The following is a 27,305-nucleotide window of genomic DNA, read 5'->3' on the forward strand; positions in this document are numbered from 1 at the left end:
TAGGATTTGTTTTCCAGGCCCTTCACCAGCTTCGTTGCCCTCCTCTGCACTCGCTCCAGCACCTCGATCTCTCTCTTGGATTGAGGTGCCCAAAACTGGACACAATACTCCAGGTGTGGCCTCACCAGCGCTGAGTACAGGGGGACAATCACCTCCCTACTTCTGCTGGTCACGCTATTTCTAATACAAGCCAGGATTCATAGATTCATAGATTGGTCCAGGCCGGAAGGGACCTCCAAAGGTCATCTAGTCCAACCTTCCCGCAGTCAGCAGGGACACCCCCAACTAGACCAGGTTGCCCAGGGCCTCGTTGAGCTTCACCTTGAATATCTCAAGGGAAGGGGCCTCAACCACCTCCCTGGGCAACCTGTTCCAGTGTTCCACCACCCTCATGGTAAAGAACTTTTTCCTAATATCCAATCTAAATCTCCCCTTCTCCAGCTTAAAACCATTGCCCCACGTCCTGTCGCTGCAGGATGCCGTTGGCTTTCTTGGCCACCTGGGCACACTGCCGGCTCATCTTCAGCCACTTGTCCATTAGAACCCCCAGGTCTCCTTCTTCCAGGCAGCTTTCCAGCCACACTTCCCCAAGCCTGTAGCGCTGCTCGGGGTTGTTGTGGCCCAAGTGCAGAACCTGGCACTTGCCCTCGTTGAAACTCATGCCATTGATTTTGATTCTACCATTGATGCTACGGGTCCAATGTGGGACCCTGTGAGCGCTGCAGCTTTGGGAGGAAGGGAAGGGCTCAGGGTCCGGCACCGGGGCAAGGAGTTCTCAGGATGGCAGCCATCGAGGGAGAGTGAGAATTCCTCAGCAAACTTTTTCATTTCTATGGCATGAAATAATCCTGTCGGCAGCTTGGGGCAAGTGCCCGGGTCTCGCTCCTCCTCATCCCTGCACCTGGGGAGCTCGAAAACACGGAGACCTTGAAACCCGCATCCCAGACCTGGCTGTAAAGTAAATATTTTCACAAATTTCAGACACTGGAGTTTCTAAAAATGCAGTTTTCCCAAGCATTAGAAGAGACCTTACTGAAAAGTAAAATCACTGAAAGAGTAATTAATCGCTCAAACCAGGACAGTTTTCTTGCTGCTTTTTACCACCCTGTCAATCCGAAAAGGTGACGATGTGACATTCTTTTATCCCCCTGTGCTGTGCTCCTGCGTTTCACAGACCTGAAGGTCCTATAAGAAAGCCCACCCAAGTGCCAGGGTGGCCCCAAGCCGTGTCCTGCTGCACTTTCCAGCCTTTTTCTGCACTTTTTTTTTGCTCTGCCTTCCAAAACGTGCCTCTTCCATTAGCTGCCAGTCGCCACATACTCCGTTACCTTCCCAGAAGATCCCCTGCCCATTCTTCAGCTTGTGGAAGTCCAAGGAAAGTGGGTAATAAGGAAAGTGGATTTTAGAGGAGGGCAGTTTCCTTCCTTCCCTCTTTCCGAAAAGCACAATCCATCGCTTAGTGATCCCTTTTAACCAATCCCGGTCAATCTTTAGCATCCACAAGCTCTTCCTGGCCAGGCTCTCCCTGCAGAGATTTCTTTCTTCGTGAACAAAGGATCATTCCCAGCATGATCCATGACTCCGATGGGCTCCCTGTCCTGCTGCATGATGTTACTCCCCCTCATCTAAGAAATCAAACTCCCCATTTCTGCCAGGACCTCTTTTCTGCAGGTTTGCTACTCAAACCCAACAAACTTTCTTTTCTCCTCCTTTCCACCACCTTTTTCTGCAGCGCACGCTTCAGATAACGCCATCCCATCGTCCCTGCCCACGATAAGGTCACCCAGCTCGTCCTACTCATCACCCAACCATTCACCCAGCTCGTCTCTCACCTCTCCCTCAACCTCAGGCTTAGACAAAGGCCATGAATAGTCTACGTATATATGTATATATCTACCAGGTTCTTCCTTCTTCCTCCACCCACCCTCTGTGCGTAAGTTATCCTCGGCTGGGACAACAAGCCTGCCCTTGGATTGACAGATCTCTATCACGCTGATGAATCACAGCTCTGGCTGAGCACCAGGAACTCAAACACTTCTGTTTATTGCTCACATTTGAGTGCAGGAATCTCAGATGCTTGAGATTTGATCATCAGAGGGCAGGAGCACCTCCCCTATGAAGACAGGCTGAGAGAGCTGGGGTTGTTCAGCCTGGAGAAGAGAAGGCTCCGGGGACACCTCATAGCAGCCTTCCAATATCTGAAGGGAGCCTCCAGGAGAGCCGGAGAGGGACTCTTTGTCAGGAGCTGTAGTGACAGGACAAGGGGTAATGGTTTTAAATTGGAAGAGGGGAGATTTAGATGAGATATTAGGAGGAAATTCTTTCCTGTGAGGGTGGTGAAGCACTGGAACAGATTGCCCAGGGAAGTTGTGGCTGCCCCATCCCTGGAAGTGTTTAAGGCCAGGCTGGATGGGGCTTTGAGCAACCTGCTCTAGTGGAGGTGTCCCTGCGCATGGCAGGGGGGTTGGAACTCGATGATCTTTAAGGTCCCTTCCAACTCTAACCATTCTGTGATTCTATGATTCTATGTCACCCTGATACGTTCCCTCCCATCTTCTTACACGGCCACAATTTTCCCCTCGCCTCCTGGGAGAGCAGAGCTGTGGGACCTGGTGCCCTCCGAGTGTCCTCTGCCCCTCTGGGGAGACCCTCCCCCCAGTGCTGCCTCCAGCTCTGGGGCCACCAACATCAGAAGGACATGGAGCTGTTGGAGCAGGGCCAGAGGAGGCCACGGAGATGCTGGGAGGGCTGGAGCCCCTCTGCTGTGAGGACAGGCTGAGAGAGTTGGGGAGGTTCAGCCTGGAGAAGAGAAGGCTCCAGGGAGACCATGGAGCCCCTTCCAGTCCCTCAAGGGGCTCCAGGAAAGCTGGGGAGGGACTCTTGATGAGGGAGGGGAGCCATAGGAGGAGGCGGAAGGGTTTGACACTGAAAGAGGGGAGATGGAGATGAGATGTGGGGAAGAACTTCTTTGCTGTGAGGGTGGTGAGAGCCTGGCCCAGGTTGCCCAGAGAAGCTGTGGCTGCCCCATCCCTGGAGGGGTTCAAGGCCAGGTTGGAGGGGGCTTGGAGCAACCTGGTCTGGTGGGAGGTGTCCCTGCCCATGGCAGGGGGTGGCACTGGATGATCTTTAAGGTCCCTTCCAACCCAAACCATTCTGTGATTTTGTGATTTGATGAAAGCTCAAGGCAGCTCGAGCACTGATCCTACGGCGCTGCACACAAAGGCAGTGGGTGACATTGCAACAACTCCTGATTCTTCCAAAAATATTTACTATTTTTCTTCCCTGCTGAAAGGGGGTGGGAGGGAAGCACGGACATGTGGGTGAACCTGCCCTAAAAGGTGAAGAGATAAAGAAAACAAGAGTTCATGATACATTATCCGAAAAGCACATCATGATTTTTCAGACTGGGAAGGACCCGAATCCTCCTGAATCCGAACCCCCCAGAGATGAGGGAGAGGGAAGCAGGAGGAGAGAAGGTAGAAAGCAGGAAAAAAAACCCCACTCTTTGGCTGATTGTGGGCGTTCAGCACATGTTTTCAAAGACTGGTCTGACTTCTCCTTTACAGTTGTTTTAAGATGTGTCTTTAAATTCCTGATCTATTTATATTTTCGAGCAATAACTACAACGCAGTCTCTGACTAATACAGATTATGGCCACATGACGCAGACGTGATGAATTGTCTGCTGTACATTTCACGAACAATATTTCTGCGCTTTAAGGAGACTTCTTTTAAATATCTGAAAAACAAATTCACATCAACATTTATAACAAATATAATAAATATTATGACTTTTTTTTGGCCAGCTGAAATACTACCCAACGCTTGTGTCCCTTCCGTAGTTCTCACACAGAAGAAAGCTATATGGAAATCTTCAATTTTTGTCTAACTTAGAAAAAAATTATACTCCATTCCCAAATCTAGAGCCGTAAACAGATGTAAAAACATACAGGAATATTTAAGGATTTTGGGCAAACCCATGGGACAGTTAAAAGCACAAGCTCTGCCGACAGTGAAAAAAGCAACAACAGGATCCTAATCCTAATGAAAAGGATACAAAAAGGAATTTAGGTCCAGAATTCAGATTGCAAAAGCAAACTTTAACGATAAAATCTGTACTGATTAAAAAAAAAACCAAAAAAACAACCCAATTTTAAGTAGCCCAATGTAAATGATCTCCCAGAGAATTTACTTACAAACGTGGCAACGCTGTGCTGGGACTAGAAACTGAAACCAGCTGGTGTGTAACATCTAACCTGGGAGAATTACCTTACGTTACCGGAGTAGCATCTTTCAAATACCGGATGCGAGAGCATCCACTTCTAAAAAGCACCACATTTATCAGAAAAAAACCCTTCATTTTAACCTGTCTGTGTAGTCCTTTCGGATACTGGAACTGCAAAGGAAAAAAAAAAAAAAGCCATAGAAGGAATCACTAATTTTTTGCTCAAGAAGCGAGAATTTCAGGAAGCTCGTTCTTGATACTAACATTTATTTCCTAAAGTTGGGTAAACTCACGTTTGGCATCTTCCCTTCGCTCCATAAACTCTCCGGGGTTCGCTCGCTCGCTCTCTCCCGAGCCTGCTCCGTCTGCCCCGTGGGGCTGGAAAGCTGCGTGTCAGCACATGCCTCAGGTAGGAGTTTCCCTCCCGACGGCATGCGATTACAAGCGCTTAAACCGCTGGAGACACAAAGGCGACTTTACCGGGACGACTTAGGCTTTTTTAGCAGGCAGAAACGATATCCCCCCCCCCCACACACACTTTGGAAAAATAGAAAATACAAAAGCACCGAGCGCGCTCTCTGTGTAAGGCAAAAAAAAAAAAATCTCGCTCTCCTCCACCGACAGCAAACATTTAGTCTCGTTCCGAAAAACGGTAGGGAAAAATTACGCTACGGGGGTTATCCACTTCAAATCAAAATTCTTCAGCACGTAATTATGGCAACTACTTGGTTGGGAAGGAGGTCAAGAGGTAAGATTTTTAAAACAACTCGCATCTGGGAGAGGTAAAAGCTTTAGAATGCTCCTCTCCTTTCCTGAGGAGGAAATTCAGCACGGGGTATCCCTGTCTCACGGGCAGGGAAGCCGAGATGAAATCTCTGGCCTCGAGACGCAGAGGGAAGCCCAGTTATCCACAAGCTTCTATTCCCAAACCTGACTTCTTCTCTCCTCCTGCCTAATTCAGAAGTTCGGAGACACCGAGAAGCTCTCACTAAGTGGGTACAGTCACAATTTTGCCTGGAATGAGGAAAAAAGAGCCAGTGCATCACCAGTTGCCGTTTTGCCAGCAAAATTACGTCGCCCTTCCCTCAGAGATGATGATTCAGAGAATCTCCCCCCCAACACCAGCTCTCTCAGATGAGATTCATAAAAAGGGAGTTTAAGTCAGGAAGGGAAAGAAACCTCTCTCCCGTCCGCCAGCGAGTAAAAAGGGGAAGGCAGCCGGATCAACAGGAACGAGACAAAAACATGCCCAAAAATGCCAGAAACACGTTAAAAGTAACTTCCTTTTGACTGGTGGGGAAGTGAGAAGTGTGGGCACGTGGTACCGTATTGCTGAAGTCAAATGGTGGTGCAAAAACCTCTGCTGACCATGGTCAGCAGCCTGACCATGCTTCAGATAGATGTGCTGACTTGGAACTTTATAAATAATATTTGAAGATGGTAACGGAGCGATCAGGATTAAAAACTGGTGACAAAGTACCTATAGAAGTTTTATAGAATCATAGGATGGTTTGGGTTGGAAGGGACCTTAAAAACCACCTAGTTCCAACCCTCCTGCCCTGGGCAGGGACACCTCCCACCAGAGCAGGTTGCTCCAAGCCCCCTCCAACCTGGCCTTGAACCCCTCCAGGGATGGGGCAGCCACAGCTTCTCGGGGCAACCTGGGCCAGGCTCTCACCACCCTCACAGCAAAGAACTTCTTCCCCACATCTCATCTCCATCTCCCCTCTTTCAGTGTCAAACCCTTCCCCCTCCTCCCATGGCTCCCCTCCCTCATCAAGAGTCCCTCCCCAGCTTTCCTGGAGCCCATTGAAGGACTGGAAGGGGCTCCAAGGTCTCCCCGGAGCCTTCTCCTCTCCAGGCTGAACCCCCCCAACTCTCTCAGCCTGTCCTCCCAGCAGAGGGGCTCCAGCCCTCCCAGCATCTCCGTGGCCTCCTCTGGCCCCGCTCCAACAGGTCCATGTCTCTCCTGTGCTGAGGCCCCAGAGCTGGAGGCAGCACTGGGGGGTGTCTCCCCAGAGTGGAGCAGAGGGGCAGAATCCCCCCCCCTTGCCCTGCTGGCCACGCTGCTGGGGATGCCCCCAAGATGCAGTGGTGACAGGACAAGGGGCAATGGTTTTAAATTGGAAGAGAAGAGATTTAGATTAGATATAAGGAAGAAATTCTTTACAGTGAGGGTGGTGAGGCACTGGAACACGTTGCCCAGGGAAGCTGTGGCTGCCCCATCCCTGGAAGTGTTTAAGGCCAGGCTGGATGGGGCTTTGAGCAACCTGGTCTAGTGGAGGTGTCCCTGCCCATGGCAGGGGGGTTGGAACTAGATGATCTTTAAGGTCCTTTCCAACTCTAACCATTCTGTGATTCTATGATTCTATGACTTTCTGGGCTGCCAGCGCATGGTGCCGACTCACGTTACGGACTATGGGAGAGAAAATGGTTTAATCCTTCCAGAAGATGCAGATCTGCATCAGGCCGGAGGCACCTGGAAGAACCGCAGAGCCAAGATCCCATCTCCATGAACTCAGGCGGTTCCTGCTCCTCTAGGAAATTCTGGCCTCGCAGCTGGACTGAAGACAAGTCTGGCCAGATCAATGAGCAGTTGGCTCCAATAACATCATGGAAAATCTCCCACTCATTATTACGGAGAGTTTGATAAAACCCTGGGCAAGGTTTACAGTTAACACCTATATAAAAAGCTTTATTTCTTCTTTAAGCCAAAGATACCCCGAGTATACTCATCCCGAAGGCTGTAGTGAAAAAAGAAAGAAATTACCAAATACAGTGCTTCACATTTAAGTTAATTAATAAAGTAGATTTTATATGAGTAAGATTGCTGTGCGCTGAAGCCTTACGCTGCTGCCTGAACCAACTGCTTCTCAACAAAGCGTCTTGTTGACGCTTTGCTAAAAATGCCCCGAGTCTGGCAGCTGATTCCACGCACAGAGAAGACCCTTCCACGTTTTTAATTGTCTCCTCCGCGTTTCCCAGATGAATTATTTACCTTAAACGTCATCTAAGGAGCGTTTCCCCACTTAGCATCGCTCGGCGGACAAAGCTATTTTTCCTAACCAAACATCAGCTTCCCGGTTTTTGAGATCTTCAAGGGAAAACCCAAACAAAATTCAAGGGTGAAGAAATCCTTTTTTCCTTTTCCCCAGCAGGTAAATTAAGCCGCGAGAGGTTGGACCCGTCTCAAAGCCGTAACGCCAGCGCAGAGATCAAAGCCCCCGGGACGGCGATTAAATCTATTGACAGAAACACCGGCAACGGGGCAGAGTCCACCTCATTTCGGCAGAAGAAGGGACGGCAGAGGCAGGAGCTACGAGCGGCAGCGAGGACATTTTATCTTAGATTAAGAAAAAAAAAAAAAAAAAAAAATCCCTTTTTAAATATAGAAAATATTTTCCCAGATTTTAACCCCCAAATCAACTGGAAAGCTTTTCTTCCCTTCTCGTTTTTTTTCATAGAATCATCCAGGTTGGAAGAGACCCTTGGGATCATCGAGTCCAACCATCTACCCTACTCTACTGAATTTCACTGATTTTTTTTTTAGAGTTGGAAGGGACCATAGAGATCATCTAGTCCAACTCCCCTGCCGAAGCAGGGTTGCCCAGAGCATGTCAGAGCATGTTACTCAGGACTGCATCCAGGCGGGTCTTGAAAATCTCCAAAGAAGGGGACTCCACACCCTCCCTGGGCAGCCTGTTCCAGGGCTCTGGCACCCTCACCGTGAAGAAGTTTCTTCTCGTATTTGAGTGGAACCTCCTGTGTTCCAGCTTGTGCCCGTTGCCCCTCGTCCTCTCACTGGCAACCACTGAAAAGAGTCTGGCTCCCTCCTCCTTCAACCCACCCTTCAGATACTTCTAAGCATTGATGAGGTCTCCCCTCAGCCTTCTCTTCTCCAGGCTAAAGAGTCCCAGCTCTCTCAGCCTTTCTTCATAAGGGAGATGCTCCAATCCTTGAATCATCCTCGTTGCCCTTCGCTGGACTCTTTCCAGTAGTTCCCTATCCCTCTTGAATTGGGGAGCCCAGAACTGGATGCAGTATTCCAGTTGTGGCCTCACCAGTGCAGAGTAGAGGGGGAGAATGACTTCCCTCGACCTACTGGCCACACTCTTCCCTATGCAGCCCAGGATTCCATTGGCCTTCCTGGCCACAAGAGCACACTGCTTGCTCATTGTCATTTTGCTGTCTACCAGGACTCCCAGATCTTTCTCTTCGGAGCTTGGCTCCAGCAGGTCCACGCCTAACCTGTATTGGTGCCTGACATTCTTCTTGCCCAGGTGTAGCACCTTACACTTTTCCCTGTTGAACCTCATGAGGATCTTCCTTGCCCAGCTCTCCAGTTCTCCCCTACACCATATCCCCCAACACCACATCTAAACGGCTCTTAAACACATCCAGGGATGGTGACTCAACCCCCTCCCTGGGCAGCCTGTTCCAATGCCCGACCACTCTTCCTGTGAAGAATTCTTTCCTAATGTTCAGTCTAAACCTACCCTGCTGGAGCTTGAAGCCGTTCCCTCTCGTTCTGTCATTAATTACCTGTGAGAAGAGACCGGCACCAACCTCTCTACAGTGTCCTTTCGAGTAGTTGTAGAGAGTGACGAGGTCTCCCCTCAGCCTCCTCTTCCTCAAACTAAACAGTCCCAGCTCCTTCAACCGCTCTTCATAGGATTTGTTTTCCAAAATATCTTTCTTCATATGTTTTGGTTTTTGTCTTTAAAGGACTTTTTTTTTTTTTTTTTTGGCCTTGCTAAAAATAGCCAGAAAGCTCGAGTTTGGAATAGGTTGTTTGTGAGAAGGACGTTACTGCAGGAGGACGCTTTATGCTGCAAAAGCCTTTATGGAATCGCATCCACAAATACCGATGCTCTAACAAACCCGACGCTCGCTCCAGGTTCACCAAGGAAGGTCCATTTCCACGTTCTGGAAGGCAGCCTAAAACAGCAAAATCTGGCTTCTACGCTCTCCATTCCTGCCAACGTTTCCCTGAACTGGCTGAAGGGCATAAAGGGAATAAATCACCTTTGTTACAGAGCAGGAATAAAAAAGCCCTTCGAGTTTCCTTATAGGTAGGATGGCATTCCTGCAGGAAATCCAAGTTATTCTGGAAGAAAAACCGCAATTAACACGGAATACCGTACCTTCCTTAGCTGGTTTTCGTATTCTTCTCGGAGTTCCCCTGGTTTGCTTAATTTAATGGGTGCTCTGAATATAAAGTCTGGAAAGAGAAGGAGAAAAAAAAAAAAAAAAAAAAGAGGAAACGTTTTTTAGTCTACGATGCCTGGGGTTGTCCATTATTTCCCCAAAAAGGGTAAGCTCTCCAGGGACTGCACAAGAGGGTCGGAAGCGTTTTTTTAAGCGCGTATGTTTATATTCCGACTATATTGCTATTAAAGCTCTGTTTAAGGTACGGAAACGTTTGGAGGAGGATGGCCAAGTAATAGCGTTTTGCTTTTCTTTTTAAGACTCTCAAGGGTTCCCGACAAGCAGTTTAAGCAATCGGGGGAATCCGAGGAGGATGTAAACACGGAGGTTAAGTAACAGCCCCGAGATGTCACAGGGAATTTCAGTACTAGAAATAAAACCAGGATTTAAACGTCTCCTCTGGCCGGACACCCACGAAACACCGGCTGAGCAGCAGCAGCACCCCCAGTTCACACCCGTGTCCTTCTGCCATTTAAACGAACATCCAGAACACTCTCCATTTTCTCTAGAAACGGTGTTTTCATTCCCCTTCACCCGTTTGCAGCGCCGTCCCACCAGTCTGGAGCAAGCACAGCTTTGACTCCGCTTGTAATGGGTATTTCCAAGCCAGGTGGGCTGCTCCGTCCGGCAGGAATTGCCCGTCCTGCTCCCGCTTCCTCCCTTCCCCCTCGGGAATTCAGAACCCAAAAGCGTATTGGCACGGGGTTCTAATTTAACCTCCCCAAACACGGAGTTAACTCCCCAAATGATTCCCTTCGTTAGGATGGCCTCAAAGCTTCCTTCCCGCTTCCGTGCAGCGCAAATTGTGGTACAGTCAGAGGAGCTCGGCTGGAAAAGGGAACAACAGGACTAAAACGACGCCCCCTGAACAACCGGAATAAAACAACAACCCCTGAATAACACCCCCGCTCCGGGGAGGGTGCAGAAGAGCTCATCATCCCGACGTGCTACGCTCAGGATGAAATGGCTACGAGCAAGGAGGAGATACTGGTGGTATTTCCTTTTCCCAGCTCGCTAAAATTAAGGGATATAAACCGGCAGCTCCACCACAGGTTTTATTTAGGAAGGGTTTTTATTGCTCAAACACACTGGGCCAAAACCGAAAGGTTCACGATGGGGTAAATAAATCAAACACCCAGCGGGCATCCTCGGCTTCCCGGCCACGTCTGCCTCCTCCCTGGGGACAGGTCACAGCCCTGGTGCCGAAACCTGACTTTAAAGAGAGATTAAATCCCATTTTCACCTGTCCTGCGTTCCAGCAGTTTGCTTTTAAAGTTCTCAGAGGAAAGAGCCACAGCTTCACTCACCGGTGAGCGTGATGCAAACTCAGAGCTTCCTACTCGAGGAGCTCCAGAGGGAACGCTGCCAACACCAGAGCTGAACAAATACAGGTTGGGGGTGACCTGCTGGAGAGCAGCTCTGAGGAGAAAGACCTGGGAGTCCTGGTGGACAACAGGATGCCCATGAGCCAGCAATGTGCCCTTGTGGCCAAGAAGGCCAATGGCATCCTGGGGGGCATCAGGAAGAGTGTGGCCAGCAGGTGGAGGGAGGTCATCCTCCCCCTCTGCTCTGCCCTGGGGAGGCCACAGCTGGAGCACTGGGTCCAGTTCTGGGCTCCCCAGTTCAAGAAGGACAGGGAACTGCTGGAGAGGGTACAGCAGAGGGCTACAAAGATGATGAGGGGCCTGGAGCATCTCTCTTATGAGGAAAGGCTGAGGGACTTGGGGCTTCTTAGTCTGGAGAAGAGAAGACTGAGGGGGGATCTGATCAACACCTATAAATACTTAAAGGGTGGGTGTCAGGAGGATGGGGCCAGGCTTTTCTCAGTGGTGCCCAGGGACAGGACAAGAGGAAATGGGCACAAATTGAACATAAGTTCCACCTCAACATGGGGAGGAACTTCTTTCCTGTGCGGGTGGCAGAGCCCTGGAAGAGGCTGCCCAGAGAGGTGGTGGAGTCTCCTTCTCTGGAGACATTCAAACCCCACCTGGACACGTTCCTGCGCAACCTGCTCTGGGTGGACCTGCTCTGGCAGGGGGTTGGACTGGATGATCTCCAGAGGTCCCTTCCAGCCCCGTATCATTCTGTGATTCTGTGAAATGACAAAGTATTTCTTGAATCTTTGCTTTAAAAAGGGGGGAAAGAAATCCCTTGTAATCAACCATCAAGCACATAGACCATAATTCTAGGTATAATACCCACTCTTCCCTCTTACTCACACGCCTGCGTGAGCGAGGCTTGTTTTTAAAGGAAAACCTCCAAAATATCCCAAGATGTGTGATAAAAAATCGGGAGCGGTGGCGATGCCGGGGAGGCCAGGCTGGATTCCTCACTCCCGCTTCTGCTCCTGCAACCGGCAACGCTGGAAACCTCCCACCAGCTCCTCAAAATGTGTTTTGTTTTTGTTTTTTTGGGTTTTTTTTTTTTTTCCAACTGCGTCCTTGAGCAGTTCCAGTTCTTCGTGGATTTTATCAAATTCAACTTCCACGGAGACAGTGAGGAGAGCAGCAGGGATCCGTAACGCACCCGCAGCAACCCTGCAATTACTTCTGAATGCTTAAGGTTTGTCTCAGGCCTTATCTTCGTAGTTAAAAAAGGTGTATTTTTTTTTCCCTCCAGGGTAATAAAAGCGTAGGAGGTAACCCGGGGGAAACACGCAGCGGTAAAGACGTACTGTTCAACATATTCATCAGCCATCTGGACGAGGGGACCGAGTGTATCCTCAGCAAGTTCGCTGATGATACCAAACTGGGAGGGGTGGCTGACACCCCAGAGGGCCGTGCTGCCATCCAGAGAGACCTGGACAGGCTGGAGAGCTGGGCAAGGAAGAACCTCATGAGGTTCAACAGGGAAAAGCGTAGGGTCCTGCACCCTGGGAAGAAGAATGTCAGGCACCAATACAGGTTAGGGGTGGACCTGCTGGAGTCAAGTTCTGAAGAGAAAGATCTGGGGGTCCTGGTAGACAGCAAAATGACAATGAGCAAGCAGTGTGCTCTTGTGGCCAGGAAGGCCAATGGAATCCTGGGCTGCGTAGGGAAGAGTGTGGCCAGTAGGTCGAGGGAAGTCATTCTCCCCCTCTACTCTGCACTGGTGAGGCCACAACTGGAATACTGTGTCCAGTTCTGGGCTCCCCAATTCAAGAGGGATAGGGAACTACTGGAAAGAGTCCAGCGAAGGGCAACAAAGATGATTAAGGGATTGGAGCATCTCCCTTATGAAGAAAGGCTGAGAGAGCTGGGACTCTTTAGTCTGGAGAAGAGAAGGCTGAGGGGAGACCTCATCAATGCTTAGAAGTATCTGAAGGGTGGGTTGAAGGAGGAGGGAGCCAGACTCTTTTCAGTGGTTGCCAGTGAGAGGACGAGGGGCAACGGGCACAAGCTGGAACATAGGAGGTTCCACTCAAATATGAGAAGAAACCTCACAGTGAAGGTGACAGCGCCCTGGAACAGGCTGCCCAGGGAGGTTGTGGAGTCCCCTTCTTTGGAGATTTTCAAGACCCGCCTGGATGCAGTCCTGAGTAACATGCTCTGACATGCTCTGGGCAATCCTGCTTCGGCAGGGGAGTTGGACTAGATGATCTCTATGGTCCCTTCCAACTCTAAAAATTCAGTGAAATTCAGTGAAAGACAGGCCACATCAACTGTTTCCTTGCTTACGTGGGTTCAGCAAGCCAGGAGGGATTTTAAATAACAAAAAAACATTTATCTATAAAGTTGGGCCATTTTAGCTCATGGTCTGACATCAGGTGGAGGCAATTTTACGTACAATATCTTTATGCAACAACTTGTACATTTTATAGATGGGTCAAAAGACAGAGACCCCAAATTTCTGACTCTGTGTAGAAGAGGTGAAAACAGAAATGTATGCACACAGGATCACAGAATGGTTTGGGTTGGAAGGGACCTTAAAGACCATCCAGTTCCATCCAGGGACACCTCCCACCAGACCAGGTTGCTCCAAGCCCCCTCCAGCCTGGCCTTGAACCCCTCCAGGGATGGGGCAGCCACAGCTTCTCTGGGCAACCTGGGCCAGGCTCTCACCACCCTCACAGCAAAGAACTTCTTCCCCACATCTCATCTCCATCTCCCCTCTTTCAGTGTCAAACCCTTCCCCCTCCTCCTATGGCTCCCCTCCCTCATCAAGAGTCCCTCCCCAGCTTTGCTCGAGCCCCCCCCTTGAGGGACTGGAAGGGGCTCCAAGGTCTCCCCGGAGCCTTCTCTTCTCCAGGCTGAACCCCCCCAACTCTCTCAGCCTGTCCTCCCAGCAGAGGGGCTCCAGCCCTCCCAGCATCTCCGTGGCCTCCTCTGGCCCCGCTCCAACAGGTCCATGTCCTTCTTGTGCTTTAACTTGCAAAGCTCCTGCTTGCTCTTCCTCTCCAGCGAGCCGTGGGTCACCAGATACGGCTTCTGAGCGGAGCTGACTCTGAAGAGCCGTGGGGAAGGCTGGCACTGGGATGCTCCTTCCTAGCAGTGGCAGGAACAAAGCCAGCATCCTGCTCTTTTACGCTGGCAGACAAGAGTTTCATCCTATTGTGCTCAATCTTGGAGAAAAAAACCCCAATTGATTTCTGCACTATTTGAGAGGACAAAAGATTTTCTAATTATTTAACGCTGTTTTTTCTTTATAAGAGGCACTTGATTTGCAGCCTCCATCCCCCCTTGAATGACTCCATCCTTCCCACGTTAGCTCACAAGCGTGCATTACACACCGCCACCCTTCATCCCCGCTCCCGACCAGCGGATTTCATATTTGCTGGCAAAAGATTCAGAAACATCCATCTGGTGAATTCAGCAACACGGGTTGAATAAAACTAATAAGTTGAACTCGATTCAGAAACCCTTCGGTTCCCCGTTCGGAGGCTCCCGGGTTTTGCCAAACCGATGCCATCCGACAAGTCCAAGCTCTGCCACCCGCGGCAGCGAATCCCCCGTCGCCCCCAGCTTCCATGGAAACTCGCAGCAGACTTCGTAGCTTCCCTTTATTCCTGGCAGGAATAATCAAAACCTTGAGGTTTTCACTTTTTTTTTTTTTTTTTTTTTTTTAAATCTTTTAACTTCCAGCAGTTAGTGTTTGTACTCGCAGATAGAGATGAAATCTTAATTTTTCCAAAACACAAGAAGTTTTCTGACTTCGGAGAGGTTTGGATGCAGTTTTCCAACAAGAGTAATTTCTCTAGTTCTTTTAAAAGGATTTTAGCTAAATTACATGAAGATATGCCAATGGCCTATTTTATATATATATATATATATATATATTTTCAGCAAGGCTTTTGACACCATCTCCCACAGCGTCCTCAGAGGTAAGCTTAGGAAGTGTGGATTAGAAGAATGGACAGTGAGGTGGATTGAAAACTGGCTGAAGGACAGAGCTCAGAGGGTTGTTATTAGGGGAACAGAATCTAGTTGGAGGTAGTCCCCCAGAGGTCAGTACTGGGTCAAGTCCTCTTCAATATATTCATCAATGACCTGGATGAGGGGATGGACTGTACCCTCGGCACGTTTGCGGATGATACAGAACTGGGAGGGGTCGTTGACACAATGGAGGGCTGTGCTGCCATCCAGCGAGACCTGGACAGGCTGGAGAGCTGGGCAGAGAAGAACCTGATGAACTTCAACAAAGGCAAGTGTAGGGTGCTACACCTGGGGAGAAATAACCCCCTGCACCAGGACAGGTTGGGAGTGACCTGCTGGAGAGCAGCTCTGAGGAGAAAGACCTGGGAGTCCTGGTGGACAACAGGATGACCATGAGCCAGCAATGTGCCCTTGTGGCCAAGAAGGCCAATGGCATCCTGGGGGGCATCAGGAAGAGTGTGGCCAGCAGGTGGAGGGAGGTCATCCTCCCCCTCTGCTCTGCCCTGGGGAGGCCACAGCTGGAGCACTGGGACCAGTTCTGGGCTCCCCAGTTCAAGAAGGACAGGGAACTGCTGGAGAGGGGACAGCAGAGGACCACAAAGATGATGAGGGGCCTGGAGCATCTCCCTTACGAGGAAAGGCTGAGGGACTTGGGTCTGTTTAGTCTGGAGAAGAGAAGACTGAGGGGGGATCTGATCAATGCCTACAAATACTTAAAGGGTGGGTGTCAGGAGGATGGGGCCAGTCTTTTTCCAGTGGTGCCCAGTGACAGGACAAGAGGAAATGGGCACAAACTTGAACATAAGAAGTTCCACCTAAACATGAGGAGGAACTTCTTTCCTGTGAGGGTGGCAGAGCCCTGGAAGAGGCTGCCCAGAGAGGTGGGGGAGTCTCCTTCTCTGGAGACATTCAAACCCCACCTGGACACGTTCCTGTGCAACCTGCTCTGGGTGACCCTGCTCTGTCAGGGGGTTGGACTAGCTGGATCTCCAGAGGTCCCTTCCAACCCCCACCATCCTGTGATTCTGTGATACAATAGACTGTAAATGGAAAGACTTCTCCAGGGATGTGCCCAAGAGCTGGTTGATGGCCCTGCATGGTGTGCTGAGAGCCATTCTCAGAGAAGATGGGAGTCATTCGACCCATATTGGGTTTAAATCCAAAAGATGTGACCCTGCTGGTAGCAACACCCAGGAAGAGGCTTTGAATAAAGAAGACGGAAGATGCAGAAGCTGCCTGGGGACTCGAGAGGCAGAGACATACGAGGTGGCTTTAGAAGGCTGGTAAGTTCTGAACTGTTTGTGGTTTTCTTTGAGGCTTCGTGGAGCAAAGGGGTTTTCTTTAAGGTCATGGCGAAGTCGGGGAACAGGAGGGGAAGCAGCTACTTGAAATCTGTACAACAGGTATGTGAACGGGTACTACAACCATTGGCAAGACTCTAGAAGGTAACGAGCAGACGGCAAACCAACTCCGTAAGAACAACTCGCGTTAATTCAGTCCAATCTCCTCCTTTGGTGGGATTATTAAGGAGTAAAGGGGAAACAAAGATATGAGTTCATTTCTTGGGGGGTTAAAGGGTATTTTACCTGCTGTAGAGACCAAGATATCCACAGTTTTTCTTTATAGAGAAAGTTAAGGACTAGCAGGATGTGTTGTTTTAGGGGTCACCCACGTACTTTTGAGCAGCCCAGGCAGGAACTGCCTCCTGCACTGTCCAGAACTTCCTCTGGACAGAAACGGGTAAGGAAATCAAGTAAGAAAATATAAGAATAGGAACCATTGCAAAGGAACTCAAAATCCTGTCCTTACGCCTCTGCGGAGAAGGGAGAAGAGCTGGCTGGGGAGGTGGGAGTGTGGTATGAAGGCATCGGAGGGAAGAAGTTCCGAGTCATTGATGGAGAAGCTGTAAGGAGTGGGGCAAGGAGCAATAGTTCTTAACCTCGTGAAGGCAGGTTAAGAAATTTTGCTAGATATAGTTTAGCGACAACACCCTCTGGGCTCACGGAGACCATTTCAGCTCAGACACAGCGTTGCACGAGCACAGAAGCTCGTGTGGTCTCCTGGAGCTGCCAGAGCCACACGTGAAACCCTGAAGAGCTGCCAGGCTGGGTACAGAAGGACTGGTCCTGAGACAGAGCTTGAATTCCAGCAGATGCAGCCTCATTCATAGAATCACAGAACGGTTTGGGTTGGAAGGGACCTTAAAGATCATCTCATTCCAACCCCCTGCCCTGGGCAGGGACAACTCCCACTAGACCGGGCTGCTCAACCTCCATGAAGTTTCCTTGCAGGCTGATCCCCAGCTCACCCTTTAGCTCCCTTATTTTCCAGATATATCCCCATTGTGCAGGATAACCACGTCCCCAAGATCCCAAATCACAGCACGGCAAGTATTTTGTCTTCAGTTGGAATCACACAAAACCCCACATTCTTAGAAGCCTAGTGAAGCTACTCTAGGTATAAACACTACTCAGATGGATGCACAACTACCTGAAAAATTATTTCCCAAGAGTTAATCGTTCTATGATTCTAACGATCCACTGCCACGCCAGGACAGTCTCTCACATTGGCCACCGGGGCTCTCTGGGTCTGCTCCTAATCACTCTCTTCATTACCAGCTTGAATGGTAGATTAAAACTAATTTAAGTACTGTGGATGACTGGAGAGAGGACAGCGAGGGAGGAGATAGAGATGCAAGAACTCCAACAGTCTCATGGCACAGTTGTTCCTGCCCCTGAAGACGCAGCCCTACCTTCTTTCTTTTCCTGGGCAATCTTTAATTTAATTTAACCCATTTTAAACCCATCCCATCAAACAGTTGCGACAAGGAGGAAGAAAGAGGTGGTGACGACTTTAATCAGTTTGATGAACTGATTAAATCAGTTCTGCCCTTCTACTCTGCTCTGGGGAGAACCCACCTGGAGTACTGCATCCAGCTCTGGAGCCCCCACCACGAGAAGGAACATGGACCTGTTGGAATGGGGCCATGGAGATGTTGGGAGGACAGGTTGAGAGAGTTGGGGGGGTTCAGCCTGGAGAAGAGAAGGCTCCGGGGAGACCTTGGAGCCCCTTCCAGTCCCTCGAGGGGGGGGCTCCAGGAAAGCTGGGGAGGGACTCTTGATGAAGGAGGGGAGCCATAGGAGGAGGGGGAAGGGTTTGACACTGAAAGAGGGGAGATTGAGCTGAGATCTTGGGAAAACACTCTTTGCTGTGAGGGTGGTGAGACCCTGGCCAGGTCTCCCCGAGAAGCTGTGGCTGCCCCATCCCTGGAGGGGTTCAAGACCAGGTTGGACGGGGCTTGGAGCAACCTTCTCTGGTGGGAGGTGTCCCTGCCCAGGGCAGTGGGTGGGACTGGATGGTCTTTAAGGTCCCTTTCAACCCGAACCATTCTATGGTTCTATGTGGGGAGTAAATCACTGCTTTCCACGTAGTAGGGAAAGGCTTCGTCAGGATCACCGCTTCGGAACTCTTAGCGCTGTGGTCTTGAGAGAAAAAAAAACTGGTGACAGGCAAGAGAACAAGAGAAATGACAGGAAATGAAGGAATCACCAGGAAATGCTCAAGAACTAGACTGGTCTGGTCCAGCGGGGAAAGAGGGAAACCACATCCAAAAAAAGACTGGGAGGAAGGAGGGGAAAGTCACGTTAGAAACCTGGCAAAAACACCCCACCCCTCTTATAAAAGCATCAGTTATTAATTGTTCTGCAGAGCTACCGGGCAGAGGAGAAACAAAAGAAATCAGTTGCGTTTCTGACAAAGGAGATTTTGATTAGATATTAGGGAAAATTTTCCAAGCGTGCAGAGGTGGCCCCTTCTGCCACCTGTGTACGAAGGGACGACTCGGACGGCGATGAGGAATGGTTTAGGTTCACTTCATCCTACCTGGGTGTCGGGGAGCTTGTCCCTCCCCTGTCCCTTCCAAAAGCAGCCATTTATTGTCCCCCTGCCCGACCACTTTCATGGCAGGAGTTTAAAGCTTTTGACCAGTTTAGCAAGCCCTTTCCTCGGAAAACTGAATGTCTGTTACCCAGTTTATGGGGGAACGCTCGTCCTTTAGCAATTTTCCAAGCCCCCTGGAGTCACCTATAATCTGGGACGATAACGTCAGGATTGACAGGCAAAAATCTACTGATGCGGGTGAGTATCTGATTCTGAAGGTGGGCCTTGAGCCTGCTGCCTTGAGAAGATGCCGCCAAAATCTCATCTGCTCGTCCTTTTCCATGAGATCCTTTTGTCTTGATTCACAGGGTCCTCCCTCTTCCTTGGAGAAACGTCCTTATTTTCTTACAAATCGGGCTGGAGCAACTCGCTGCAAACACGCTACGTACATCTTTGTTCTTCTTGGCCAAGCGCATCTTCCAACACGTACCCAGGCAGTCTCCGAGCCTTCCATCTGCTGCACCTATCTGCCTTCCAAGACTTCCACCAGCCAACCGTTTTCATAGAAGAAACCTCACTTAGCAAAGTATTACAGCCAGTACTGCATCTTTAACTCAAAATTCGGTTTTCGGCCAGCATCTCGGGTGCTTTTCCAGGTACCTAGAGATGCCCACAAGAGTAGGCGGAGAGGATGTGGGACCGATGGGTCACCCACACCTTCTGGAGAGGCAGCTGGAGGCCAGGCTGAAGGCAGCGGGGCAGCTCGAAGGGCATCGTGCCCAGGAGCGGCCAAGCAAACCCAGCCCACGCCAAGACACAACACAGTCAGGTATTTTACGTTGTCTCCACTTCTATCCAGTTTTGTTTGACAAGTGTCATGACAAGGACTTTATCCTCATACGTGTCCGCACAGCACCTAACAGAGAATCCTCAATCTCAGCCAAGGTCCGAGAGCTCCCTAAATCCACTATTATGTATAAATCCCACAGCGAATGACAAAAATCGGGATGTGAAACCGTTATTAATTGGCCAATTTAAGCCAGAATAATTGAGCTATGTCAAGCGGTGGCGTCTTTCACGGTTTTTAAAGCAAAAAATAATACCAAGTAGTTTTTTAAATCAATTTTACAGATTTTAAATGACCGGGATGGATGGGGCTTTGAGCAACCTGGTCTGGTGGGAGGTGTCCCTGCTCAGGGCGGCAGGGTTGGAACAAGATGATCTTTAAGGTCCCTTCCAACCCAAACCATTCTATGATTCTATGATAATTAAATACTTCAGCTTATCCAGTGTTTGACAACACAATCAAAGAATGGTTGAGGTTGGCAAAGACCTCTGGAGACCAAACCCCTCTGCTCAATCAGGGCCACCAGGAGCAGGCCGGCCAGGTCCATGTCCAGTCGGGTTTTGACTGTCTCCAAGGATGGAGACTCCACAAGCTCCCTGGGCAACCTGTGCCAGTGCTCGTGTTTCAGTTTGCGCCCATTGCTTCCAGTCCTGTCACTGGGAACAACCAAGAAGAATCTGGTTCTGCTGCCTCCTTACACTGATAATGTCTCCCCAGGTCTTCACCAGTGCGGATGTTATGGGAGAAAAGAGTCAAAAGGGCAAAAAAGCAAATGGACATGATGGAAAACAAGAAAGGCTTCTACAAGTACATCAGCAACAAAAGGAAAACGTGGGTCTCCTGCTTGGTGAGGCAGGGGACCTGATGGCAAAGGACATGGAAGAAGTTGAGATGTTCAATGCCTACTTTCCTCAGTCTTTATAGCTAGAGTGGGTCCAGAGGAGGCCACGGAGATGCTGCGAGGGCTGGAGCCCCTCTGCTGTGAGGACAGGCTGAGAGAGTTGGGGGGGTTCAGCCTGGAGAAGAGAAGGCTCCAGGAAGACCTTCTTGCAGCCTTTCAATACTTTAAGGTGGCTTCTAAGAAAGACAGAGAGACTTTTTACCAGGACCTGTAGTGATAGGACAAGAGGCAATGGATTTAAACTGAAAAAGGGTTTAGCTTGGATGTAAGGAGGAAATGTTTTATGCTGAGGGTGGTGAGACACTGGCCCAGGTTGCCCAGAGAAGCTGTGGCTGCCCCATCCCTGGAGGGGTTCAAGGCCAAGTTGGAAGGGGCTTGAGCAACCTGGTCTGGTGGGAGGTGTCCCTGCCCAGGGCAGGGGAACTGGACTAGGTGATCTTTGAAGGTCCCTTCCAACCCAAACCATTCTGTGATTCTATGACTTCTCCAGGGTAGCTTGCTTGAAAGGAGACACTGCATGCTGGCTGGGAGGAAAACTGGCAAAAATAGGGAAATAATTTGGGTTAGGAAGTGGATTACTGTGGATCCTGGACAGGCAGAGAGGGCAGGAAAGTCATGTGAGTAGGTGGCCCGTGCACAGGTCATTTAACGTAGAATATCACAGAATCGTACAGGTTGGCAGGGACCTCTGGAGACCACCCAGTCCAACCCCCTGCCAGAGCAGGTCCACCCAGAGCAGGTTGCACAGGAACGTGTCCAGGTGGGGTTTGAATGTCTCCAGAGAAGGAGACTCCCCCACCTCTCTGGGCAGCCTCTTCCAGGGCTCTGCCACCCTCACAGGAAAGAAGTTTTTCCTCATGTTTAGATGGAATTTCCCACGTTCCAGTTTGTGCCTGTTGCCCCTCGTCCTGTCCCCGGCCACCACTGGGAAGAGTCTGGTCCCACCCTCTTGCCCCCTGCCCTTTAGCTCTTGCTCAGCATCGATGAGATCCCCTCTCAGTCTGCTCTTCTCCAGCTGAACAGCCCCAGGTCCCTCAGCCCTTCCTCAGCAGAGAGATGCTCCAGTCCCTCATCATCGTCTTCACAGCCTCTAGTGGACTCTCTCCAGCAGTTCCCTGTCCTTCTTGAACTGGGGGGCCCAGAATTAGTCCCAGTACTCTAGATGTGGCCTCCCCAGGGCAGAGAGCAGAGGGAGAAGATGACCTCCCTCCACCTGCTGGCCACGTTTTTAATGCCCCCCAGGAGAACCATTGGCTTTCTCGTCCCTTTGCTGGCTCATGGTCATCCTGTTGTCCACCAGGACTCCCAGGTCTTTTCCCCAGAGCTGCTCTCCAGCAGGTCACCCCCAACCTGTCCTGGTCCATGGGGTTATTCCTCCCCCGGTGCAGGACCCCACACTTGCCCTTGTTGAATTTCATTTGGTTCCTCTGCCCAACTCTCCAGCCCGTCCAGGTCTTGCTGGAGGGTGGGCAGAGCCTTCTGGTTGACATTTTTTTATCGTCAGGGTGGTCAAGCACTGACACAGGCTGCCCAGAGAAGCTGCAGAGTTTCCAACCTTGGAGAGAGTAAAAACCCAATGGGACACAGTCCTGGGCAACCTGCTCCTGGTGACCCTGCTCTGAGCAGGGGTTGGCCTAGGTGGTCTCCAGAGGTCCTTGCCAACCTCAGCCATGCTCCCTTGGAGTTTCATGGTGGCGAGGTCTATGGTACGAGAAGCGATCAGAGCACAGGGGTCATTCCAGCCCAATTTAGAGCACCGATGACAAAGCCATCCTCAAGGTGTACGAGGTGACACCCAGCTGCAGGTGTCTGTCTGCGTTTGGGGGGCACACCCCACGTTTCTCAGAGCTAAAACCTTCCACCATTCCCTCCAAAACGCTTCCAGAGCTTTAGGAAGTTCGGGCAGGCAGAAAATGAAAACCAACCTGATGACCGTGTGCCTTGCTGCAAAATATACACATTTCAGACAATTCAACCCAAGCAGAGGATTAAAACCAATTTTACAAAAAAAACATCAAACAGTCAAGGCACTGCATAAATATTCCTGCAGAATGGCTGGATATTCTCATTCCAGCCAGGCTGGACCACAGAATCATAGAATGGTTTGGCTTGGAAGGGACCTTAAAGACCATCCAGTGCCACCCAACTGCCCTGGGCAGGGACACCTCCCACCAGACCAGGTTGCTCCAAGCCCCCTCCAACCTGGCCTTGAACCCCTCCAGGGATGGGGCAGCCACAGCTTCTCTGGGCAACCTGGGCCAGGCTCTCACCACCCTCACAGCAAAGAACTTCTTCCCCACATCTCATCTCAATCTCCCCTCTTTCAGTGTCAAACCCTTCCCCCTCCTCCTATGGCTCCCCTCCCTCATCAAGAGTCCCTCCCCAGCTTTCCTGGAGACCCCCCCTTGAGGGACTGGAAGGGGCTCCAAGGTCTCCCCGGATCCTTCTCTTCTCCAGGCTGAAGCATATTTAAACCCGACTGACAAAAGGACTTTGGAGCAGAGATGGACTCAGGGAGTTGCTGTTGTTCCTCCTCCAGCTGGGCCAGGGAGGAGGAATCATTCCCAGCCCTTTGGTTCGGCTCCCTCCGGACAAGCCCGTCTGTTCCTTGATTCCGCAAATCCTTCTGCGCGAAAGCTTCCCAGTTCGTTTCCAGCAAAGGTTAGCGGGGTTAGTTCAAAACCACCAATTTAAGCTGTTTAAGCTCATCCTGCCAATTTTTCCCGCAGCAAATTAGAGGGTGCTGACACAAGCACGAACCGGGAGACTCGTAACCCGCTCGGAAAGGAATGGCTGGATGGCTAAAAAGGATGTTTATCCGGAGCTTAAAGCCTCGGAGAGGATCCAAGGGGGCTCCCACCGACGGTCGGCGAAGAGCTCACGGAGGCGGGTCGTCGGAAGAAGCGGTCCCGGCACACCGGGAATTTCGACGGCAGCAAGGTGGGGCATCTCCCACAACGCCTCGGTTCCCACCGGGAAAAATCCACGCCGCCGGCTCAAATGGGGATTTATTTTAAAAAAAAAAAAAAAAAAAAAGCAGGGAACCGTTTTCCAAGAGTCGAGGAAGGCCGGCGGCTTTTGAGACGGGGAGGAAACGCGTGACAAAAAGCCATGAATTTAGAAACGATGGACTTTTTTTTTTCTTTTTCTTATGTCAACAAGGGAGCGGGACTTCCCACGGCGCAAAAGCTTTCCTCTCTCGACGCGACTCTCCCCAGCCCTTCCCACGGGGAACCGTTATAAAAATAATAACCGTATTATAAAAATAATTGGCCATTCAGCATTTTGGGGCTCCAAAGAGAAGGCAGAGCTGCCCCACGCGGGGTGTTTTGTTAAAAGCCGTGGATGAGAACGGGGTGAGAAGCTGCCGGCAGGGTCCCCTCCACCCAACCTTCGCATCTCCCCGCTCTCCGTGGAGGGGGCACCGTCCTGCTGCCCCCCCCCATTCCCATCCCTGATGCTGGTGGTGAGGGGAGCCTGACGGCTGAGCCCAGGCACACTCAGTGCATGGATGGGATGCTGAACCGGGCACGGTGAGGTGGGGAAACATCTGTCCCCCCCACCCAAACCCAGCATCCCAGCGCTGCAAAGAAGGGTGGGCACCATCCTGCTGCCCCCCCGCATTCCCATCCCTGATGCTGCTGGTGAGGCGAGCCCAATGGCTGAGCCCGGGCACACTCAGTGCATGGATGGGATGCTGAACTGGACATGGCGAGGTGGGGAAACATCTCCCCCCCACCCAAACCCCATCATCCCAGCACTGCAAAGGAGGGTGGGCTCAGCCCCAGGGGTGGGGGGCACCATCCTGCTGCCCCCCCCCATTCCCATCCCTGATGCTGCTGCTGAGGGGAGCCCAATGGCTGAGCCCGGGCACACTCAGTACATGGATGGGATGCTGAACCAGGCACAGCAAGGTGGGGAAACATCTCCCCCCCCACACCCAAACCCCATCATCCCAGCACTGCAAAGGAGGGTGGGCTCAGCCCCGGGGGTGGGGGGTGAGCTGTCTCTGTGGAGGGGGGGCACCATCTTGCTGTCCCCTCCCATTCCCATCCCTGATGCTGTCGGCGAGGGGACCTCGATGGCTGAGCCCAGACGCACTCAGTGCATAGAGGGGATGTTGAACCGGGCATGGTGAGGCAGGAAAAAATGTCTCCCCCACCAAAACCCACCACTGCAAAGGAGGGTGGGCTCAGCTCAGCTCCGGAGGTGGGGGGCTGAGATATCTCTGTGGAGGTGGTGGACACGACTGTCCTGCTGGCCCCCCCATTTCCATCCCTGATGCTGGTGGTGAGGGGAGCCCAATGGCTGAGCCCGGGCACACTCAGTGCATGGATGGGATGCTGAACTGGACATGGCGAGGTGGGGAAACATCTGTCCCCCACCCAAAACCCATCATCCCAGCACTGCAAAGGAGGGTTGGCACCATCCTGCTGCCCCCCCCCATTCCCATCCCTGATGCTGCTGCTGAGGGGAGCCCGATGGCTGAGCCCGGGCACACTCAGTGCATGGATGGGATGCTGAACTGGACGTGGCGAGGTGAGGAAACATCTCCCCCCCACCCAAACCCCATCATCCCAGCACTGCAAAGGAGGGTGGGCTCAGCCCCAGGGGTGGGGGGCACCATCCTGCTGCCCCCCCCCATTCCCATCCCTGATGCTGCTGCTGAGGGGAGCCCAATGGCTGAGCCCGGGCACACTCAGTACATGGATGGGATGCTGAACCAGGCACAGCGAGGTGGGGAAACATCTCCCCCCCCACACCCAAAACCCATCATCCCAGCACTGCAAAGGAGGGTGGGCTCAGCCCTGGGGGTGGGGGGCGAGCTGCCTCTGTGGAGGGGGGGCACCATCTTGCTGTCCCCCCCCATTCCCATCCCTGATGCTGCTGGTGAGGGGAGCCTGACGGCTGAGCCCGGGCACACTCAGTGCATGGATGGGATGCTGAACCAGGCACGGCGAGGTGGGGAAACATCTCCCCCCCCCACCCCCCCCCAAACCCATCATCCCAGCACTGCAAAGGAGGGTGGGCACCATCCTGCTGCCCCCCCCCCATTCCCATCCCTGATGCTGCTGGTGAGGCAAGCCCAATGGCTGAGCCCGGGCACACTCAGTGCATGGATGGGATGCTGAACTGGACGTGGCGAGGTGAGGAAACATCTCCCCCCCACCCAAACCCCATCATCCCAGCACTGCAAAGGAGGGTGGGCACCATCCTGCTTCCCCCCCCCTTCCCATCCCTGATGCTGCTGATGAGGGGAGCCTGATGGCTGAGCCCGGGCACACTCAGTGCATGGATGTGATGCTGAAATGGACATGGCGAGGTGGGGAAACATCTCCCCCCCCACACCCAAAACCCATCATCCCAGCACTGCAAAGGAGGGTGGGCTCAGCCCTAGGGGTGGGGGGCTGAACACTCTCTCTGGAGGGTTCCCCAGTCCCCCTCCACCATCTCCGTGGAGGGGGGGGCCGGTCCTGTTGCCGCCCCCATTCCCATCCCCGACGCTGTCAGCAAGGGGAGCCCGACGGCCGAGCCCGAGCGCACTCAATGCACGGATGGGATGCTGAAGCGGGCATGGCGAGATGGGGAAACGTGTGTGTGCGCGTGTGTGCGTGTCCCCCAAAAACCCATCACCCCACCACCGCAAAGGAAGGTGGGCGGCGGGGCTGAGCCCCCGCAAACTCATCGCATCCCTCCCCCCGCGCCCCGCCCCGACCGGCTACGCCCCCTCGGGGCTGAGCCCCCGCAAACTCATCGCACCCCCCTCCTACACCCCCCCCCCCCCCCCCCCCCCTCCTCCTCCTCCTCCTCCTCCTCCTCCCTCAGCGCCGTTCCCGCCACACCTTGGTCCGGCGGCCGCTGCTCCCCGCCGCCTCCTCCTCCTCCTCCTCCTCCTGCTCCGGCGGCCGTGGTGGCGGCGGGCTCGGCGCGGGCCTGCTGGCGGCGGGCCCAGGTGGAGAGGCGGCTGCGGCAGAGCGGGCAGCAAAGGCCCGGGCCCTGCAGGCAGCGCTGGAAGCAGGCGAGGCAGAACGAGTGGCGGCAGGGCGGCGTCACCGCCTCCGCTAACGCCTGCCGGCATACCGGGCACTCCGCCACCGCTAACACCACCTCGTCTTCCTCTTCTTCCTCCTCCGCCGCCACCGCCGCCGCTGACCCGGCCCGCCCCCGCCGTCGCCGCCCCCGCCGCGCCGGCACCGCGGCCCGGCCGCCGGGCCCGGCCGCCGCCGCCGCCATCTTCTCACACACTTTGAAGGGACAGAGCGTTGGGGCGCGCGGCCCCGCCCACCCGCCACATAATTCATAACGGGGCCACGCCCCCCACGCTTCATATTCATGAGCACCGCGGGGAGGCCGAGCCCCGCCTCCCCGTAGACCACGCCCTCATATTGAATATTCATGATCTGGCTTTATAAGCTGGGGCTGACGCGGTCTTCCCTCAGTAGCCGGGAGGCCTTTCGCGGTGTTCGGCTGGTTGGAGCCCGTCGCTCCTCTCAGGGAGTCCAGGCCCGGTGTGAGGGGCTGCGGGGCGGGACAGGGTCTCAGTCCTGTCCTTGAAGGAGGCCGGTGTCCCCTCCACCGCCCCGGGGAGGGGGTAGGGCATGGTGGCTCTGTGCTTGTCCAGCAAACTGTCTGCCCCATGGGGATGATCTTTCACAGTTGGCTATGGAGGGGGGTATCTTTTATTTCAGCCTTGGTAGATGCTTGGGTGAAGGGTGTAATCCCAGGTTCTTCCCGCTGGCCTGCCTTTCACAGAGTGGCTTCAACTCCCTGTGGTTTCTCAGAGGGTTTAAGGCTGTCCCTCTTGGATGAGGGCCCTCAGCAGCCCCAGGGCCCTCTGGCTGCTTCCAGCCTCCTCTCAGCCCTCTTCCAACAAGAGCCGGTGCTGGATCTTTGA

General features: G+C 52.4%; 1 protein-coding gene across 1 annotated transcript in view; it reads right to left on the reverse strand.

Moving 5' to 3' along the window:
* The window catches only part of RNF169 (ring finger protein 169), a 33,364-nt gene extending 6,720 nt beyond the window's left edge, over positions 1-26,644 (reverse strand). The window contains exons 1-2 of the mRNA XM_074155690.1: positions 26,254-26,644; positions 9,369-9,445 (exon numbers count right to left, since the gene is read on the reverse strand). Coding sequence (XP_074011791.1) covers positions 9,369-9,445; positions 26,254-26,644 — 468 coding nt within the window. The remainder of the gene's footprint in view (positions 1-9,368; positions 9,446-26,253) is intronic.
* Between the last annotated feature and the right edge of the window lie 661 nt (positions 26,645-27,305).

Source organism: Numenius arquata, chromosome 1 (genome assembly GCF_964106895.1).
Source record: "Numenius arquata chromosome 1, bNumArq3.hap1.1, whole genome shotgun sequence".
Taxonomy (NCBI): Eukaryota; Metazoa; Chordata; class Aves; order Charadriiformes; family Scolopacidae; genus Numenius; species Numenius arquata.